The sequence below is a fragment of the Eublepharis macularius genome, chromosome 4 (assembly GCF_028583425.1).
Source record: "Eublepharis macularius isolate TG4126 chromosome 4, MPM_Emac_v1.0, whole genome shotgun sequence".
Lineage (NCBI taxonomy): Eukaryota > Metazoa > Chordata > Lepidosauria > Squamata > Eublepharidae > Eublepharis > Eublepharis macularius.
In genome coordinates this window covers 146,254,103-146,276,037 of record NC_072793.1, presented here as the reverse complement: position 1 = coordinate 146,276,037, position 21,935 = coordinate 146,254,103, and the positions used below count along the sequence as shown (strand labels likewise).

Genomic DNA, 21,935 nt, shown 5'->3' with positions numbered 1-21,935 from the left:
TCCACAGACCCGCACCTCAGCCTCACTGCCAGGCTGTGGTTAGTGATAGGGAAAGTGACTCTTTAGATTGGGACTCTTTCTCTCTTCTCCAAGATATTGCTATGGATGCACTGTACCTCAATAAAACTGTAAGTTCTATCTTTCTACAATTTGTCTGAAGATTAATTAATGTATGTTGGGTTTCAACACTTCTGACTAAGTAACTCTGCTGCTACTATAAATGAAATACATCTACAATCAAGGGCCAAAACATTCAAAAGCCAACTTCTCCTTCAAAATTCACACAAATTAAACATAAAAAAGATGATTTCCCTCCACTATTTCACTCATTTCCTTTTCAAATTGGGTAAAACCATTAAAGCTTTTCTTTAAATCTTGCATGCTTCATGTATTGTCTTCAAGTCATTATTTTGCAGGCTATAAATTTACCATACTCTGTCATGTTTCTTCACTCAATGTCACACAATCTTAAAAAAACATAATTGTGACAGGAAAGCATGACTAGCTGCACGGAAATGTGTGTGGTTGGGACAGGTTTACCTTACTTGCTTTGAAAGTATGATTCAATTAAAGGTATTCCTATAATTGATACTGAGAGGGTTGAATTAAGTTCTTAAGAGATATTGATAAGAAGGTTTCATTCCACATGAAGTGCATTTTTAAATAAAAATGGCCAAGAAATTATTTAAAACTAGTTCTAACTGTTGGAATATAGAAAGATGCGTGTATAAAAGAAGAAGCTCCTACAGAGAGCAAAGTGAAAAAAGCCAATTAGCAGCGCCGTATCTTGGGTTGTCAGCACACAGGGCAACTCCTGTCAGGTGGTGCCCCTGTCACCACATGTGCATGTGTGCACGTGTACTTCCATGGCCATGAGATGATGTCATTTCTGGGAAGTGATGTTATCACACATGGCACGGCCGCCCCCCTGGGAACGCTCCCATGATTCAGGCTGCTGTTCCCATAGGCGAGGCATGTGGCCAGGGCAGCACGGGTGGCCTCCCAGCCCTCCTGCGCAGCTGCCTGTGCTGCCACCGCCAGCTCCACGTGCCCAGCGAGCCGGCTGCCCCGTTGGCGCAGCAAGTGGCCAAGGCAGCGCGGGCAGCCTCCTAGCCCTCCCGTAAAACTGCCCATGCTGCCACCACTAGCTCCACAGGCCCAGTGAGCCAGCTGCCCCATCAGCATGGCAGGTGGCCAGGGTGGCCTCTCAGCCACCCTGCACTGCCACCACCAGCTCTGTGCACTCCTGGCCAGAAGCTGTGCCTGGCCCCCTCTTTTTGGCAGCACCCGGGGCAAGCGACCCCCCCCCGCCTCCCTAAATACATCCCTACCAGTTAGTGAGGGACAGGTGTCCTGTCTCTGCTTGCCTAGCTGCTTTCTAATTTGTCTCAGAATGCAGCTCTCAGGTTTACTTCTTGATTCTTCAAACCCTCTTCTCTTTCTATCGGCAATGTATCTAGAAGTCAAATCCCTCCAGGATGCTTGGAAACTATTTAAAACTACACTAACTAAGGCTCAGGAAGAACGTGCATCTCACATCAGGAAAAGTACCACCAAGTAAAAGGATGCCTGTGTGGTTATAATGATCCTTGTTAAAGAAGTCATGGAAGGTTTTACTGATTAGGTGAACGAAAAGGAACACACATTCTGGCAAAAGAAATGGGAAGTTGACAATAAGGCAAGGAAGAAGAGAATTTAAGGAGCGAATTGCTAAAAAAACCCCCATTAAGACAGATAATAAGCATTTCTTCAAATATATCATCATCAACAAACCAACCAGGGAGGCAGTTGGGCCTTTGGATGACAAGTGAATGAAAGGATTTTTTTAAAGGAAGATGAGGAGATGGCAGGGAAATTGAATGAATTCTTTGTATCTATTTCCAAGGTGGAAAAAGCAGGACATGTGCTCATGCTAGTACCATTGTTTTTGGGAAGGATGCCTGAAGATCTGAGTGAGGAGACAAGAGAGGAAGTTTAAGGACTACAAGGCAAACTGAAAGCTAGTAAGCTTCCACGGCCAGATGGCATTCACCCAAGGGCTCTTACAGAGCTTGAATGTGAAACTGTTGATCTAGTAGCCAGCATATTTAACTTGCTGCTATAATTGGCCTCCATGCCAGAGGACAGGGAACTAGCAAATGCCATACTAATTTTGAGAAAGGGGTCCAGGAACAACACCTCAGTTAGCCTGACACCTGCTCTAGGTAAATTACTATGACTACAACTATGACTACGATTACAACAACATCATTTGATTTATATACTGCCCTTCAGGACAATTTAACACCCACTCAGAGTGGTTTACAAAGTAAGTTGTTATTATCTTCAGAATGATCACCCTGTGAGGTGGGTGAGGCTGAGAGAGCTCTGGAGGAGCCATGACTGACCCAAGGTCACCCAGTTGACTTCAAGTGGAGGAGTGAGGAATCAAACTCAATTCTCCAGATTAGAGTCCCGCTGCTCTTAACCACTACACCAATTCATTAAGCACAATGAGGAACAAAGCCTGCTGAGGGAAAATCAGCATGCCTTCTGCAAAGGGAAATCCTGAAATCCTATCTCATCAACATTTGGATTGAAAGATTTAGGTTTAGTGCATAAGTTGATGAAAAGGCTGACTCAGTATACGGCAGTGATAAAAAAGGCAAACTCCAGGGATTCCTAGGAAAAGGGACATAAAATAAAATGGCCAACATTGTAATGCCCTTGTACAGAGCTACAGTGAGGTCTCACTGGAATACTGTATACAGCTCTACTCATGATATCTCAAAAAGGTTATGGCAGAGCTGGGAAAAGTACAGAAGAGGGCAACTAAAATGATTAAGGTATTGCAGCACCTTTCCTAGGAAGAAAGACAAAAGGGTTTGGGACTTTTCAGTCTAGAAATGAGATTACTAAGGGGGCAGACAGGTTTATAAAACTATGCATGAGGTGGAGGAAGTGGCCAGTGAGAGCTTTTTCTCCCTCGGCCATAATAATAGACCTTGGGGACAACAAATGAAATTGATGAGCAACAGCTACAGGTCAGGCTACAGTAAATACTTCTTTAACCAATGAGTAAATAAATGGTGAAATTCACTGCCAGCGAACATAGGGATGGCCACAAGCATAGATGGATTCATGAAGGACAGGGACCATCCATGGCTACTAGCCATGGTGATATGGCTACTAGCCATATACAGAGGCAGCAATCCTTTGAATATCAGTGCTAGGAGGCAACATCTGTGCCAGGCCATGGACTCTAAATATTGCCTGTTGCCTTTCCAGTGCAACTGGTTGGACACTTTGGGAAACAGAATACTGCACAAGATTTACCACTAGTCTGATCCAGCAGGGCTCTTCTTATGTTCTAGAAGGTAAAGTCTTTCTTCTATATCTAATACTGTAACTTCCTAAATGAATATTTTGTTGTCTGTAACTGGACACATCTCCCTAGTCAGTTCTCTGTGAACAGAAACTCACTTGGCCAGCAGTTATGAGATTGATCAAAAACTGCCTTTCCTTTTCAGTCCTTCTTCTTATCAGATTACCTACTGTCAGTGATCCTGCTGAGGTAGAACATGTGCTATGACCTCTAGCAGCAAGCTTTGGGACAATCTCAGCCTGACACAAACTCAGATAGTTGCTTCCATTCCTGGCAAACAGCGCTGAGCTTGATCACCCCAAGTGTGACACAGTAAAGGCCTATCCTTTAGAAATACAGAGTTCTAGATCATGATCAGAAAATGACCTGAAGATAAGGTTCCAAACAGATATAATATTGAAGGAGAAGTCACAAAGAACTTTTCACCCACAACTTTCTTCAGGCTTTGCAATATGCATGATAGCTGTCCATTTCATCCAAGTGGAAATATGGTTGACCTTCAGTCTTGGACTGACCATGAACTTCCTGTTCCTTCTACCCATTTAAAAACTGTTTTTAAGTACCATGTGTATCATACATGTATTTCTGTATTATAATTTTAAAAAATGGCCTAATTGATCTGGAGATGGATGGGAAGTATCTTGAACAGCCAATATGATGCAGTGGCTAACACTAAGGAAACCTGGACTCAAATGCCCACAAGTTTTTTCTTTCTAAAAACCAGGAAGACAGGATCCTGATTTAGACTGGCACCATGGCACAAGGAAAGAATGATTTAAGCATTCTCCCTGAGGTTTTCCTGATATAACAGAGAGACAGTTTTAGATTGAGAAAATTGCACCAGGAGGAAATGGTTTAAACATCTCCTCTACTTGGGGTACCAATCTAAACTGAGCCCAACTTTTAGAAACACCGAACATCATGAACTCCATTCATGGAACTCCCACAGTCGCGTCTGAGCTCTCCATGTTGAAACTCACGGAGTGAAATAAAAGCTTAGTAGAGGCAAACAGAAAGAAAAAATGAATTCAAATACCTGGCCCCATGGTCCCACTTGCCACGCAGCACATTCCTGCTGCTGACAAGCCTGCATGGAATCTGGTTTTGTTTCAGGATTGCAAAGCCTGTCGCTTATGCGTTCGCCTCCAAACTGGCACCAAATCTGTCTGTGTTTGTGCCCTTTTCCGCAAGTTACCAAGCACTGAAAGAAGAAAATAGGAACCTCAGGTCCCTGGAAGCAGCTGTTACGAAGCATTGCAGCTTATCAGTGTAACTTTTACAGAAAAGATTAAAAAGGCAAAAATGGTTCACAGGTGAGGATTAGTACTTTGAGTCTGAAATTCAGTATCCTAGCCATGAGGGCAGCTGGTGTAACAAACATTCCTACTGAGGGGTGGCAACGTGTGCTTATGGTGCCAGAGAACTCACCTTGTTAATGAAGGAAGATGGTGTGAAGACATGTTAGGAATGGAGAAGGGAGGGGGAAGAGGAAGAAATCATTTCAGTACGGTCCTTTTACCCATGATGCTTTGGTGTGGCCCCCTGCACTACAAGTCCCCTATCATCCAAAATCTACCGTAATGTGAGAAAACCCTTACTTCTGACCAATCTCCGGTTCTCCACTGTGGACATGGCAGTTCGTTGCATCGCTGAACAGTCACCTTCTCCTGCTGACTGCATTTACTGTCCTCCAGAACATCGTTGAAGGTGTTCATGCAGACAGCTCGGCGTCTCTTTGTGCCACTTCCACAGCTCTTGGAACACTTTTAAGAAGGAAAACAGAGCCAGTAAAGAGAACTGCCCACTTCTCCGCTCAGCCTAGGTCATCTGGCTTCAAGCTGCAACTGTCAGTGAGTGTTCAGAGGCGCATGGGAAAGAAGAGTCAGACCCCTTTCTTCAGAAAACTCTAGCTGAAAGGCATGTTTCTCCCTAGATTCTAAGCAGCTGTCAAATAAGACGATTTTTATTCATTCTACGAAGTGACAAAAACGATCACTTCTTTTAGGCTACACGTAAGCTGTCAAAAAGTGAAATATATTAAATGTGTGCAACAAAACTGTTTTTCCTTTTGGTTCTGTTTTTTCTTTAATTTTTTTTTGTTTTCCTTTTTATAGTTATTACAATTGTTCATCTTCTTTATTCTATTACTTTGTTTTCATTCGTCTCAATGTTTCCAGTTAACTGTTTCCAGTTAAAATGGAACAGACCTGCGGCACTTTAAAGACGGACGAGTTTTTTGTTCATGGTCTAGAGCTTAGTTTTAGTCCATAAAAGCGGTGTTAGAATGAAACACTTGTTAGTCTTTAAGATGTCAAGACTTAGCCTCCATCTATTTGTGCTGCAATAGAAAAACAGATTATCCCTCTAGAACATTTATCAGAAATCTTTGCTGTTTGATTGACTTGTATTTTGTAATCTGCCTTGGGTCTCAGTCTGACTATTAGTAAGTAAATAATAAATGGCTTTGTTTTCCATCTAAATAGGATGACATTTTCAGGAACTGAACTCATCTCTCAAGGCACAAGACTTTTCCTGCTCTGACCTGTTTCCCTCTCAACCAATGAGGGTGAAATTGTCAGGGACTGCACTCTTCTCTCCCTTGCAAGGGCTTCTTTCTGCCACTTTAAGACAGACAGGAGAAAGAGCCTCTGATTTATAAAAGGTGATATTCTGGATTGAATAATATTGCAGAGGGAAGCATTTGGCAACCACCAAAGACAGAAAAAAGCAGAGTAGGAGGTAACTGTACAGCCTCTCATAGATAACACTCAGTACATGCAGGGGGAGTGGCACTGCTGTTCCTTCTTCCGAAACAGTTCCCCAGAGCACAATGGCTGGCAGAAATGCAGCACACAAATCAGAGCAATCCTATTTGGTGCCAGCAGAATCCAGCTTCCTGGGAATCTTCGCTTAGATTTTAAAAATAAAATTTCTAGTCCTTATGACTGGGATGTTACAGTAAAAGGTTGTGATCATGAGAGTTGCCAAACAAGATTTTCAGTGTTCAAGGAATGAGCCTTGCCTAACTCCTTGCCCCTAACCAAAACTCAAATAAATTATGTAAATGAAAACCAAGGTGTTCAAATTTGCATAATTTATGCAGGTTGCAGAGCTGACCTTCCTTTGGTTGGAAATACATTATTTATAGTTTGTCATTGAGACTCCATAGGGATTACATAGTGCAAGTCAAATACAATCGACAGGATTGGGGCATCCAATAAACAGTGCAATAGGGTTTGGATTGCAGGTAACTGAAAACAAGCAGAAATCTGAAACAGGGCTGAAACAAACCTGACAACAAAGCATAAGCATTTAAACATGACACATTAAATAATGTGATTTCATAGGATCATATTTACAATGACGGTCAGATCACCATAGTATAGGCCCTTTTCACACTACTTGCCTGCTCCCGGAACGTTGCGAAACATCGTGCAAAAAACGCGGAAGATAGCGTCTTCTCGCAAGAGTTTTGCGCAATATCGCGTTTCGCAACATTCCGGGAGCAGGCAAGTAGTGTGAAAAGGGCCCCTAGTCTACAGTCCCTATCCCTTCACCGCTGCAACTTTCTGAACCATTTCATTACAGTACAGCTCTATTACCTGTGCAAAAAAGGTCCTCCTGAACAATTCAGCTTAGCATAGTTTGCAGAAACCCAGGATGGATGTTGATGGGATCCTGGGATCGGTGAAGACCTCTACTTGTGCCCTGGATTCATGCCCATCCTGGCTGCTAAAATCACAGAAGGATCACAACAATGAGCCGGTGTCTATCCGAAAACCATCTCTAATCCAGGGCACCTTCCTTTGGCTACTCTAAGAGAGACTTATCTGCCCACCACTTAAAATATCCCTACATAAAAACCTGCTCTTCTAGGCAGCGATTGAGAGTGCAGTAGCATACCGGCTCCAGGTCTTCTTGGATAACTAATCAGTTTTAGACTATTTTCAATCTGGTTTCAGGCTGGTCTATGGTACAGAGACAGTGCTGGTGGTTTTACCTGATGACTTGCTCGCTTTGTTAAGAACCTAGGAGTCATAATGGACCCAGGCAAGTTAATGCAGTTCTAAGAAAACATTTTCTTCCAACTCAGTCTAGCCCAGAAGATGGCCCTCTGCCTTGAAACATCGGACCTGGCCAATTGGATCCACACCGCATTAACATCAAGACTAGACTACTGTTATTCACTATACATAGCTCTCCCTTTGAAGTCAATTTGGAGACTCCAGTTGGTACAGAATACCACAGCTTGGTTATTATCAGGAGCTAGGTGGAGCATGCATATTACATATCCCATTTTGCCATTACACCAATGGCTGCCCATCGGTTACCAGGCTCAGTTCAAGGTACTGGGCTATCTCATGGTTTTGGACTCTCATATCTCCAAGACCATCTCCCCCCTATAACTCCACCATGACAGCTTTGCTTATCTGAGCAGGGCCTTCTGCAGGTGCCATCCTGCAAATGAACAAGATCAACAATTGCCTGTACACATCCATTCTTTGTTGTGCCCCCCCCCCCCACATTATGGAATGACCTGCTTGAAGAGGTCAGGAAGGCTCCCACTCTCCTGGCATTCCACAAACTATGCAAAATTAAATTATTAAGGAGAGCATTTTTACAAAGGTTATAGGGCTGCACCATTACAAAGTAATACAGAAAGATGCTTTAATAAACGGAAAAGGGTGGTAGACTATATTAATGTGTACCGGTGAATCTCCCTACCAGTCTCCTGTTGGGGAGGGGCTGTATTATCATCATGGCCCCCCATAGGAATCCATCCGACTGGAATGTTGTCCCCTTCTTCCCTCCCTTCCCTCCATATAGTGTCAGCAGGGGTGGATGTTATGGATAAGGACCACCATCTTGGGGATTACAAACTCTGGATTTAAACTGTTTTATGATTGTATGATTTTATTGTGGTTTTATATTGTATTTATGCCTGATGTAACCTGCCCTGAGCCCGTTTGTGGGGAGGGTAGGCTAGAAATTCAATAAGATAACAGTAACAATAACAATAACAAAAACAATAACATGTACTGTATCATTGCTGTATGTGTGATCCTACTATGTAGTTTTCATGCTGCTTAACATGACACATTAATAATTGTACTTTGTTTCAGCTCTATTTCACATTTTTGCAACCCTGTTCCTATTGCACTGCTTACTAGATGTCCAATCCCATGTAATGTATTGACGTCCACTGTGTAATCCACCTTGAGCCTCAGTGAGAAAGGAGGACTAGAAATAATGAAATGAAATTAAAAAAAACCTGGAACATAATTTCCATAGTATTTAGTGCAAAAAGCACAGAGCTCTGTTCATACTGTGCCCAGCTGTATTCACCCCGCAAACCTTCATCTTACTTCTGTCCAAGCTGAATAGCGCCAACCTCCAGTGTGGCATTCCGATGAACATTTCTCCCTAGAGTTTGGTTTGGGGATGCCGCTGCAGTATTGATCATCGAATTTCTCAATTTTCCCTTCCAACTTGTTGTACTTTGTGCAGGAAATCTCTAGCATTTGGTATCCCAGTCCACACTGCGCAGTGCATTCACTCTTTCTGGCAATATGCCACCTAAGCACAACCAAGGGAACGTTAGCAAGATTATCATAAAGGAAACTGAAACAGAAAAACAAAAACACCAAGGAGGGAACCAAGCCTTTCCCATCATGTGAAATAAGGTATTATTTAATTTACATAGATTCCCCATGCCAAATGATATTTGATTATTACATTTGCATCCTGCCTCTCCTCAGTTACAAAACTCAAGGCAGTGTAAGTAGGGAACTATCCATATAGAAGAGGAAGAGTCAAGGCTGTTGCTTTTGTGATAGTCGTGCAAAATGTGCAGTTCTATCTACAGAGCAGAGAATTCAATTGTAGACCAACCTTTGGCATGGATACCTAGGCAACCCCATGCACCCGTTAACATGCTGGAAGCAGCTGCTGCTTTGGGTGCCTTTGCATAGGCAGGTTCAGTCCGTGAGAATCCCTGCTTTTTCTGCAGCAGCCTTCTGGAAGAGGTCCACAGGGCACATTCACCCCTCCACACCAGATTCTGGAAGTTACTCAGAGGGCTTTTTCAAATTAAGTTATTATGGAGGGTTTTCATTCTTGCAGCTTTGCCGTTCTGAAAGTTGAAACGAAGCTGCTGCAAGGCTGGATGTTAATTATTCTTATGGTCTCATGAGGCTTCTTTTTATAGTTTTTATTTGTCATGTGGCATTTTAATTTTGTGAGATGCTCTGAGCGATACAATATTCTTTTTTTTTTAAATTAAATATAAATAAAAGCAAACATGACTCTCTCTTCAATGGCAAACTCTCAAGAAAAAGAAGGGCATTTAGGCATTTAGAGAGCCGACGAAGTATAGTGGTTAGGGTTGTCAGACTAGGATCTTGGAAACTCAGGTTTGAATTCCCACTCTGCCGTGAAAGTTTGCTGCATGGCACTGGGCCAGTCACATCCTCTCAGCCTAACCTACCTCACAGGGTTGTTGTGAGAATGAAATGGAGGTGAGAGGAATGATGTGAGCTGATATGGGTACCCATCAAGGAGAAAGGTGGGGTACTATACTGCACCTTTCCTTGGCAGAGTGGGAATTCGAACCTGGATCTCCCACATCCCAGTTCAACAGTCTAACCACTTCACCACATTGTCTTTCAAGGCTCTTCTCTCCTTTGCCACTCTGTTCATGTGCCCTGCAAAAAGCCTGTTCTATGCCGGCTCCTAAAGCAGGATGTCTAACAGATTAAATATATGAAAAATAGTGAGTTCTATGAATGGAGGTCCAGATTTATTCTTCTCTAAAAATCAGGCCCAAGATGGCTTATGGTACAAAGGAGGAGTCAAACCTCCACAGTGCCTGGAAGCCACTACAAGTACTAATAACAGTTTTCCCCAACTGGGCAAAAACCCTGAACAAGGTGACCCCAGACATTCTTGATGGTTTCCTATGGGGGAAACATTTCCAAGGCTTAAGCAACCTCGCCAAAAGTCAATGCAAGTCCCATTCCCAATGCAAGCTAAACCAACAACAAGCCCAACAGAACCAAACTACAACAAGAGAATCCCAATGTTGAACCAGAGAATCCCAAACTAAACCAAGGGGAGGAGGATTGCTGGAACCAGACAAACTGCAGAGTTTGAAAGGTGGCTGGTGGTGGCTTGAAGCACTTTTTTGAAGATTGGGGCTTGGAGGTGGAAGCAGGATGGGAATCTCTCACAGAGAAATGCAGGCACAGTGACAAAGGCAGAGCAGTAGCAAGAGGGCTATGGTACAAAATGCAAGAAAGTGGGCAGTGGCTTGAAGCACCAAAGCAAGCTCCATGGCAGCAGCAGGAGAGCAGCATGAGGCTCACGCTGGCAAGGAGCAGGAGGCAGCAGGCAGAGAGACTGGGAGAGGAGCCAGCCAAGAGCATGGGGAGCTGAGAAGGCAACAGGCTGAGGGAGATGATCTTGACTCCCTCCTATGTGTGAAAAACCCATGAAAGGTTGGAGGAGCAGCCAGCCCATGGCTGCAGCTGCATTCGCCAGATCCAGCCCGTAAGAATCCGGCTTCCTGGATCTGAGCCAGGATTCTGTAATGTAACTTGGTATAACCAGACTATGCTGGATTAGCATAAATCCAACCATATTAATCCCAGATCGCACACCCCTAAACTCAACAGCATTCAACATTTATTATCTGGATAGACAGTTACAGGGGAGAGAAACCAGTGCACATATGCTGATGCTAGCAAAACTTTTTCAAGTTCTCCAAATAGTTCCCAAAAGACAAAAAAGAAATAAAACAAGGACAGTGATTCACCAAAGAAAAATACCAGGCCGGGGGGGGGGGGCTGTCCTGGTAAATAGGGACATTTGGAATTTATGCAATTCTGGTTGCCAGATGGATGTAGATCTAAGGGGAAAGGGGGGACTTTGGAAGTGTGATATTTATTTTAAGGACCGGTTGTGCTGTGAAACAAGATGCACTGTTTAAGTTCTGTTCTTTAAAGAAAAGGAAAAACCCTTAAAATAAGGAACCCTTTTTACCCCTTCAAATAGAAGGCATCTGGCACCTCTCAGCATAAATGTTATGTAAGTTAATAGTAAAAATATTTGGAACTAGTTTCTCCTAAATTGCAAGCTGTTCAAACTGTAACAGCTTTGTAAACTTTTGTGTTCTCCAAACTGCTACATTAGGCAGGCAAGGAACATTTTGTCTGTTGTTATAATAGCCAGGAATAAGAGCCTGTCTAGATGGCAACTTTCCATCCTGGTTGATTTAAACTGAGGAAGTTGTAGGAGAAATCTTGAAAATTAGAAGGATAAATCAGTGCGGGGTTTTGATGAGTAATATTTGAACATTTTGAGGTCTTTCATGCAAGGCCTTGAGGGATGAAGGGAAATTTCTCTTATTTGTACGGATCATTTGATGGAATTTTGGTTAAACCCAATCTGTATGAGACTCTGAATGCCCAGGCACTGGCAACAGTGTCCACATTAAGTTTTTCTACACTCTTTCCTCCATGACCCACCCAATTCCCTGAATTTCTTCTCTGCCATGCCACTGGAAGAAAGTTTTTTTAAAAATTGGTAATTGCTATAGTGTTATAGCTTGCTGGTAGAGTGGTCATGAACAGATGACTGAAGGAAAATGGCACGTGTGTGTGAGGACCTCAGAAAATGTGAACTTTCTAATCCAGGTGGAACACTAAGATGTTTGATCTTTCCTAAAAGGCTGTAGCAGTAGGGGTGTGCGCTTTGGGTTTCCAATTCAGATTTTAACCTGATGGGTTCCCTCCTCCTCCCTCCCATCAGGTAAAAAAAAAAAGGCAGTGGGAAGCTTGAAAGCAGCACTTTTCTTGCAATTTGCAAACAGCAAGGAAGTGCTATGGCAGCTCTACCCAAAGCTTTCCAAAGTGTTTTAAACACTCAAATCCCAAAGTGACTTGCCACTTTGGGATTCAGGGTTTTCCGAATCTTTTCCCCACTTCGGTAAACCTGAAGTGGGAAACCTGAATCTTTTGGTAGAGCACACCTTAGTAAGCAGATTTGAGTAAGAACATGCTGAGAAAACCCACAAAATGGATGGATTAGATGGTTTTGTGCGGATGCTCCCAAAAAAAGAGATTGGAAGCAAAATGTGGAAGCAGCCTAACTAATTTCTGGAGAAGGGTTAAGACTCCAGTGAAGTGAACTGAATCATCTCCAAGCGCAAAGCTCAACTTCCTACCATGCATTTTTCTCCCACCTGAGTTTACTTTTAGCCAAGCCAGCTGATTGCTTAGCCTGTTCCTTTCTTGTACAGAATGGTAGGGGAAAAGCAAACTAGTCTGCTCTAATAAACACATGAAGCTGCCTTATACTGTATCAGACCATTGGTCCATCAAGGTCAGTATTGTCTACTCTGACTGGTGGCGGCTCTCCAGGGTCCACATCACCCACGACCTGATCTTTTTAACGGGAGATGCCAGAGATTGAACAAGGGAAGGGACCTTCTACCAGCAAAGAATATTCTCTACCATTGAGCATGGTCCCTCGTCTTTAAACTTGTTCCCTACCATTGGTAGGAAATTATAGGACATCATGTACCCTATTGCTTATAAGAAATGGATTGGGGTGTTTTTAAAAAGCTCAGAGTCAAGTCAAGCTGCATAGTCCTGCAGTGCTAGCAACTTTAGCTCCAACTCGATCAGCGGCAATGCTGATAACATTATTTATTATTATTTATTTATTACATTACATTTCTAGACCGCCCTCCCTGTCAGACGGGCTCATCCCTTGTTTCCCACCTGCTGGCACAGGCCAAATTCAAGAAAATGGATAAAGTGCCACTCTGCCCCTTCATCTTCGAGGCGCCTTCTCTGTATTAAGGATGTGGACCATCATCACGATTCAAATTCAGATTTTTTTTTTTAAGCTGAAATGTCTGAATATCAGGACTCCATTAAAGTCCATAGGAAACAGCCACTTCCCACTAAAAACAAGGCTAGACAATTGTTAAAAACCTTCCCTTTCAAATCCTGGCAACGTGACCCTGCCTATATAACAAAATAAGATGCTGTTCCAGAGTCACAATCATCTCTTACTGGCACCTTACTGGTTCCCAGAATACATGGAAGGAAACACAAACTATAGTTCAATCAGGGTCAAACTGTATATTATGTGGGAGTTTCTTGATGCTCAAAGGCAGCTGCAATGTACACATATTTCTGTGTACCACGGCCACAGGGTTAAGGGATGCAGTTTAACTCTTTTCCTGTACAAACAGACATCCACCCTGGGAAGCAACTATCATTGACAGATTTTATTTATTTATGCCCCACCTTTCTCCTCAGTGGGGACCCAAAGCAGCTTATGCTGTTCTACTTTCCTCCATTTTATCCTCACAAGTCTATGAGCCAGGTGAGGGTGAGCAAGTGTGACTGGCCCAAGCTTCTGTGAGAGAGATCCTGGTCTGACATTTGAACCACTATACCATATTGGCTCTCAACGACACTCGGGGCGGGGGGGGGGGGAGAAGAGAGTCTGGAACAATACAGTTCAATAATTACCACAGTCCCCTCACCACATTGTCGCTGTCAAGTTTTCATTGCTTAAAAAGAATATTTTCTTTAAGCTTTGTGTTAATTTCCTGAGAAATGAGGGAGGAAGAGAACAGCAAGTATCTGCACTGAAGCCAAGGCACGCTGTCTCCCTTGGTCAGATAATGACAGCAGAACTGGCCTCTTTACAGGCCAAATGGAGCCCATATTATTGCACAGTTTGATTTTCAGCACGTGGAATAGAAACAGAGAAATTTTTAAGAAGTCAAGCCTAAAATATATGAGGCAAGCTATAGAGATAATTATGGGAGCACCTTAATTCACAGTTTGTGTTACACAGCTCAGATACTGGATCAGGTTGGGAGATTCCAACACATCTTTGGTCAGACACCATGAGTTGGTCAGATTCTCGTGTGCAGATAAGTTTCCGCTTTCGTTCCCCTAAAGAAAAAAAAGGTAAGAGAAAAAGATAAAGCTGGACAGACGTAGAGCAAATCGCATTGGATCCAACCAGCTTTTCAGCTGGTGGTAAATGAACAAAGGATCCCCAATGACCACCAAAAAATTCTACGCTGCAGATCATGGGACCTGCATGGACAAACATCATGGGAAATGGAAACTGTGCTAAGAAGGGGAATTGAGCAGAATTTAATGAAAAGGCTGGCTGAATCTCACCCATTGGTTATATCTTCTCTGATCATGGTTGGCCTCATTTTGGGGCTATTACTTTTGGTTTTGATTCTCAGAAAGCAAGAGATCCTCTTGAAAAAAATAAATAAAAATATGCTCCAAGACAATAAGACTATCAGACTTATTGTAGTATAAATTATTGTGAGGCTAACAGATTTATTCTGGCATAAGCTTTCACATGTCGCAATAAATCTAACAGCCTCTAAAGTTCCATAAGATAGACATGGCTCATCTTCTGAAATACAGACCATGTGCAGGAGAATCATGCCTTGTTTCCAGAATGAAGTCACTGTTTACCTGGCAGTACGGAAAAGTATTAACTCAGGGACTTCTGCCAGGCCAGGGTGACTTTGAGCAATTGGTGGCAGGTGGGTATAATTTCAACAACAAAGAACCTGTGAACAAGGCATGTGCAAAAGCATGAGAAGCCTTTGTCCCAGAAAACCAGGGAAGCACTTATCCCAGCTGCAGCATTAACATACAATCTGCAACCTTTGAATTGGATTCACAGAATCACGGAAATTATAAGTATGCTATTAAATCCTCACCTGCCCTGTAAGACAGACAGTCTTCCACATACTAGCAAAAGATTTCATTGGGGGGGGGATGTCCCTGTGCCAAAAGGTTCCAACCCTGCTACACTGCTCATGTAGTCTAACACTGTTACTAGTATTTCTTCATTCCAAGCACTGATTTTCTGATTACTGTCTCCTATAGGTGCATTCTGACTTCACAGTGAGAGCTAGCGTGGTTCAGTTAATGTTCCTGGATCTGGTGAACCTGCCATGGGCAAATCAATCTCTCTTCATTTCAGTTCCCATCTGACAAACTTTTAACACTGTGCACTGAAGTTCTTCATAAGATAAACCCACAATAATGGTCATACAGAATTTTGCAAATAGCACTATCTAAATTACTTGCAATTTTGGTAACCACAGAAGAAGCAGGGAAAACTGAAGGTTCCGATGAAACGCACAAACATGACAGTGGTACTGAAGTATATTGCACTGATGGGAAGCACTTTTTAGTTCAAGGGTCTTTAAGATTTGGGGCCAATTCACTTGCAGGGCCAATTCAGAGACACTATCATTGGTGGGACTGTTACCTTGTGTTGCTTGTGGTAAACTGATTGCCTGAATTGACTGCAATAATAAGCAGTAAGCTACTGGCACTCCATCCGCAGCTTGCAAAGAGCTACATTTGCAAGTACCCTCAAACCAAAAGAGCCACATTTACTCCCATCCTTGGCATGAGGCCTGCACTTCAAAGAGTCTCACAGGTTACCCTTTTCTCCATCAGTGGCTTTCAAATGGGAACCCACTATCAACCACAAGCCCCACCAGGCAAGGAGCATGCCCGTTTTCCTGAAGAGTGGGGCAGGTGCCACATTGGGGAATGGTTCTCAGAAGAGCCACAGGTGGCCTGCCAATGAGGCACAGGAGGCACCCAAGCTGCTGAGTGTCACTGCAATGAACATAAAAAGGAAGCTGCGGTTTTCTGAATATTATGGAAGGTAGGGAGAACAGGATGCACTTGTGCATTCTGGTTCTTCGCTTTTGTTCATAATCTTTCAAGATGAGATTTCACTCCTTCTTTGAGTCCAAATTGCAATCTCCAATCTTGGAATAGTTTGAAAGTCTGATTGCTAGGAGAAGAATGCAACTTCTAGGCTACTTGGGCTTCGTGTTTCCCATCCCATCGGAACCTGTTCCTTGTGTGCTTGCTTCCAAACTGACTCAAGAAAAACTGCAGCGAACATTTGTGGCCACCTATATGCCTTGAGCAGGGGAAGAAAAGGAGCTGGAGCGGTCGGCCCTGAGCTCCTGTCAGTTTGTAAAGCAATGCAGAAGCCTAAAGCACTAAGTAAGGGCCTGGCATTATCAAGACAGCATACATCATTGCACTGCAACAACTCTTGGGAAACCCTAGCACTTGAATTATATCAAAAGCTAAACACAGACAAAAGAAACGCATTTGTCATCACCGCCAGACTCCAAAATAAACCAATAAATACAGTAAATGATGTAAGAAACCCTAAAGCCACATACCTTGGCACACTTTACTGCAGGGCTGCCAAGGGCCATAGATATTCCAATAAAACTGCTGAGGTTTATCTTCAATGGGGATATTGAATGTGTATCGAACATCAGGGTTATATAAATTACCCACTGATAAAACCTGAGAGGAAGAATTACCGAAAAGCATGCAATGAACTGCAAACTTAGGCTGTTTACCCCCCACTCCCCAAATCAAAATTTGCACAGCAGTAAAGTTTGCTTTAAAAATATATATATATTTTTAACCTGAAGAACTATTTCTTGATCAATACGGTATGTAGAATTGATTCGTTCGACGGAAGAATCCGAGCCGCTGTATTCTATCACAGCATTTCCAACTTTGATTTCCTTTTTAAACATGCTGACAACATAGTCTCCATTTAATATGAAGCCTTCGTTACCTGACAATGCTGTGCGCAGGGAAACAAACAAACAAACAAACAAAATCAATGTGATTTGCTCACATAGACCAAGAGAGATGTTATTCGGCCTGAAAAACATTTTATTTACAATTTAGCTAATGTCAAATGAATTCAGGAACTTGGGCCATTTCCACACACCTTCAAAAGGATGGTAACGTCTCTGTTTGCAAAATAGATGTGGGCCATTTGGCTTCTGTTTTTTTGACACCTTTTCTGGGACCATGGAAAGTGCATTCCCAAAAAAGGCACTGAAAAAGCGGACGCCAGATGGCCCACAACCATTTTACAAATGGAGGCATCTGGATTCACAAGGAAAAGCCACCAGCGTTTGGTGAGTGGGCCGTCCCTTTAAGGGTGTGTTGAAACAGCCTTGGTTTCCATGTGTAGAAGCAAGCAAGACAGACAAAAACCGAAGGAGTTAGGGGATCCAAAGATAACCCACCACTAGCCCTAAAAAGTAATAGGTTGGCCCTTATGCTGGCAGCCAAACTTGTGCAGTGGAGCCAACCACAGCTATAAATCCTCCAACCCCCACCACAAGAGGAGGGAACACTCCCCCAAACCTGCAGTATTTGCATATATTCAGACATTACAAAGAACAAACCACTGGAATTTTGGTGACATTCTCTGTTGCTGAGGCATGAAGACTGGGGGTGGCCAGCAAGTGACTACCAAGGATAAGGAAGAGAAGGTGATGGCAGCAGCCAACAGGAGGAGAGCGGGCACAGTGGAGTTGGCACCAATGGATGAAGATGGAATTTCCCCTTCCACATGAGTTCTTTTTTTTTTTTGTACCAATCTATTCTCCACCGAGTCTTAAGGACAACATATGCAAATCATTTGGATCTGTTTGTTTAGTCTGCACGAGTATTAGCATGTGTGGCTCAATAATCCACATCTAAGAATATTTACCATTTGTGTAACACTTTCAAGCATTCAAAGCTCTCAAAATACCATCATCTTGCTGCAGTTCTTACACCAGCCCTGTAAGGTAGATCAGCACTACTGTCCCTGTATTGCAGATGGGAGACTGAGGGTGAGAGATAAAGAGACCTTGTTTAAGGCCATCTAGTGAATTTATGGCACAGGTGAAATTTCAGTCAAGGGCTTCCCAACTCATGACTCCGTCTCTCTCTTACCACACTACACCAGATCTAAGCTATATACGTTGTCCGATGAAAGCATGTTTGGGGATTTGGATTAGATTTGCTCAGAACATTTAATTGGAATCCTGTTTCTGGAGCAGACAGCTGTCTATCCTGATCACCTCTGTACAACTGTACTTACTGCTACGGTGAAAGTGTGGATAAATAAAGATAATGAATTCCTATTATCCATTATTTGTAGGGAAACTGTGCTCTGCTTTTCTTAGAGTGGTTCATACAATTAATTCTTCTACCCTTGAGCCATTAGCCTCAAATCCAGTTCTTAAAAAAATGCCAGCTAGCTTTGGATGAGAAGGCACTATATATGCCACCCTAACAGAGTCAAGGTGGACAAAAGAAATGGCTATTTTTACACTACAGCCAATTCTCTTGTGGAACTCTCCACAAGATGCAGTGATAGCCACTGGCTTAAAATTTGATTGAATAAATTTATGGAGAACATGTCTACCATTGGCTTTTTTACCCATGACCGCTAAATGGGGCCACCAGGCTTAAAGATAGAATGACTGTAATTGTCAGAAGGAGAGTAGCAGGTAAGGCCATTGTAAGGCCCCGGCTTCCCTATGGCAACTAGCCCCGACGGAAACAGGATGCCTGACTCAATGATACAGCCTACCTGCACTTAATCTTCTTAGGTTAAGTTCAGCAGTTATTCCTGCTTTTCTTGGAAATGGCAAATATGGGAAAGCCCAAAGCAGGAACTAAGTTCTTTAGCAATAGGAGCTCTTGTGAGTGAGCAATGAGCATTGCATTTTCAGGCTGTTGCCACTGAGTGGCAGCCAAGGAAAGCATCTGCACACATACTTATCCAAGTGCCTACCAAGAAGGGGTCTAGATTGCACAATGCAACCATTGCAGTGCTGCATGTGGATTTTGCACAGAAAGACAGAATTTTATTATTCATATCACAGAAGATGGTTGTTCCCTGAAACTTGGGACTCAGGTCTTCAAAAATGGTTTTCTAAAATGGTAGGGAGGCATTTGAGAGACTCCTTACAATGATATCATGGGCATCCCCAAAGCAACGAATGGGACATCAGGGCAAGTGCTATCGACACAACAACTTGCAATTTGAGTTCAGGGGGGGGGGACGGGGAGACTGTCTTTCCCCATGTTGTAATGGAAACATTTGCTGGGGCAAAACTGCCTGGATCATGTGCAAGTGCTTTGTGCTAGCTGTGCAATTTGCATGCAGAAAGCATCTGGAAGGCCAGTGTTTCTCATCTAGTGTGGCTAACATTCCAAGCTCACAAATGCTCTGATCTTCTGACAGTGCATTGACCTTTCATCTTCAGCTCTAGGGTGAGCAAAGCCACCTGGGACAAACCCATACCTAATTAAACTTCAGCCTGTTTGTGAGCTGTGGGCATGATGGTGAGCCTAATATTAAACTTTTACTGTTCTCCATCCATTTGCATGACACAACGGTTTTTGAATGTGACTTCTGCAGAAACCTCTGCTATACAGGTGGGCAGTTGAAGATTATTGTGCCTTTTACAGGGCGTGCTACAGGGACATCCATCCTATTCGCTCTCAGGCAGAATTCCAAAGGTTGCTCGGATATGAGACCTTAGTATGGTAGCATGAACAACGCCAGCAAAACAGGTTCTCTTTTTAAAGAAAACGGCCCCCCAAACACTAAATTCCTCCTGTCCACTCAGCCTTTGTCTATCCACGTTCTGGCCTGAAACAGATATTTCTGTTTAACTGGTTTGTCTAAAGTCTCTGAAGGCCATTTGCTTCATATTCTGCCCCATACACAAGATGCAAAAATCAACATGTATGACATGCATGGATGTACAAGCACTCAAGCGGCTATTCTCTTCAGTAACATCCCACGGACACAGCCACACTTTGTATCTCTCTCTTTCTCTCTCTCACACACAAAATTTACTCATTCTCTCTCAATCCTCTACCCTTCTGTAACACAAATAGTACAGAAACCTGCCCCCTCCCTGTCACACAAATCTCTCCTCTGCACTTATAAAATCCCTGAGCTCAATAACTGTGCATTTAAACTGACCTTCCAAAGCATAGTTAGAAGACATTTGGCCAGCATTATATTTTGTGTTTTCTTTCATGCCAAACTTGAGCTATGCACAAAAAATGCCAAAAGCTTAAAGCTCTAAAAAGCTTTCTTATAAAGGGACGGTTTCCTGAAAACAGCAGTCTACTGCACAACTCCACGCTAATGCGATTATGTAGTTAATTTCCTAAGTTAGTTTCCCCACCATTTCACCCATCACAGCCACTACAATGCCCTAAAGGAGAGCTCTGCAAAGAACAGGAGGAGTCTGCAAGAGAGAAGGAATTGTACGTGGCCCTGGCCCAGGCAAGGGAAACATTTAATCACACAAAGAACACACTGCTTTCAAGTTCTGTGATCACACAGAACATTTACATTGCAGTCCTAAGCAGAGTTACACCCTTCTAGACCCACTAGCTTCAGTGGACTTAGAAAGGTGTAACTCTTCTTGGGACCACACTGCAGTCTTTTTCCTCAGGACTTCAGGATCAACTAGCAACCCACAGTACAGTGACACATTCCAAACTTACAGGTGTGATTAAATTTTTCCACAAGAAGGATGGTCAAAAATAATAAACAACGAGAACTGCTGCAAGCACTCAGTGGCCAGCCCCAGCCAGGAGGCAGCAGATGGACACGATTCTCTCGTCTGGATGAGCAATCTAAAGTGTGTCTTGTTGGAAAGGGCCTTCCGAGCCATCTGGTACAACTCTTTTATTAAACACTTCTGTAGGCATCTTTTTTGTGGCGCATCTCCCTCCCTCCTCTGCTTAGGGTTGCCAGCAGGTCTGCATGAAAAACGTCCTGACCCTTTAACAGAAGCTTAATGTTGGGAAATGGGCCAGCAAAGCTTTCCGTGGCATGGAGGTAAAGAACATCCTATTAAGCCTCTGTACAAAGGGACATTTTCCGTCTAGGCCTTCTCTCTATACTAGATTTGGGCGAACATGTTAAGAGTGTCCCTCACTTTGGCCCCTCCCCTTAGAGCCCCCCCCCCCCCATGTGTTTGTGTATTTGCCTCTGTGTGTGCTGCTGAATTGTTTTTATTGTTTTGGATACATGCATTTAAAAATTTGTTTTAATGTTTTGGCTGTTGCCTTGAGGACCCTGAACTGGGTAGAAAGGAGGCATAAAAAGGCTTTAAACAATAAACAGTAAAGATGTTTTAAATAATAAAGCAACAGTAATAATAAAAGTGCTTTTGTATGGGAGCTCCCCGCCTCAGTACAATGAGATTGGAGCGGGGTGAGATCTGAACCTTCAAGTTCTTTCCAAACTGGAGTTTTACGATAGTGTAATGGAAATCAATCTCTGCACATCAAGAAAATAACATGACCTTGCAACTGTTGAGCATCGTTGTATCTTACCAAGGTAGTTATCATCTTCTGGTTTCCCTGAGTAACTATGCTGCCGTACATCAATATTTGTAGCACCAGCTGGTATGCGTACCACAGTGTTATAACCTGGGGAAAGAAACTCAGAAGTCAAGCTTATCTGTACACATCTGTATCATTTGTTGCTGGTTTTCTGATGGGCTCAGCAGAAAAAAAAGTACCATCATTACACCAAAGAAGACCAAGGCTTAGGTAGAAGGCATACTTTGCAGGCAAAAGATGCCAGATTAACAGTGCAATCCTAAACAGAATTACACCCTTCTAAGATCACTGATTCCTAG

The 21,935-nt window shown here is 43.0% G+C and overlaps 1 protein-coding gene across 1 annotated transcript in view; it reads right to left on the bottom strand.

The window, feature by feature from the left end:
* The window catches only part of ADAMTS9 (ADAM metallopeptidase with thrombospondin type 1 motif 9), a 173,563-nt gene that overhangs the window by 80,536 nt on the left and 71,092 nt on the right, over nucleotides 1–21,935 (bottom strand). Inside the window, exons 16-22 of the mRNA XM_054976014.1 lie at nucleotides 21,628–21,723; nucleotides 16,893–17,056; nucleotides 16,638–16,767; nucleotides 14,214–14,340; nucleotides 8,731–8,941; nucleotides 4,963–5,127; nucleotides 4,401–4,565 (exon numbers count right to left, since the gene is read on the bottom strand). Of these exons, the coding sequence (XP_054831989.1) occupies nucleotides 4,401–4,565; nucleotides 4,963–5,127; nucleotides 8,731–8,941; nucleotides 14,214–14,340; nucleotides 16,638–16,767; nucleotides 16,893–17,056; nucleotides 21,628–21,723 (1,058 nt within the window). The remainder of the gene's footprint in view (nucleotides 1–4,400; nucleotides 4,566–4,962; nucleotides 5,128–8,730; nucleotides 8,942–14,213; nucleotides 14,341–16,637; nucleotides 16,768–16,892; nucleotides 17,057–21,627; nucleotides 21,724–21,935) is intronic.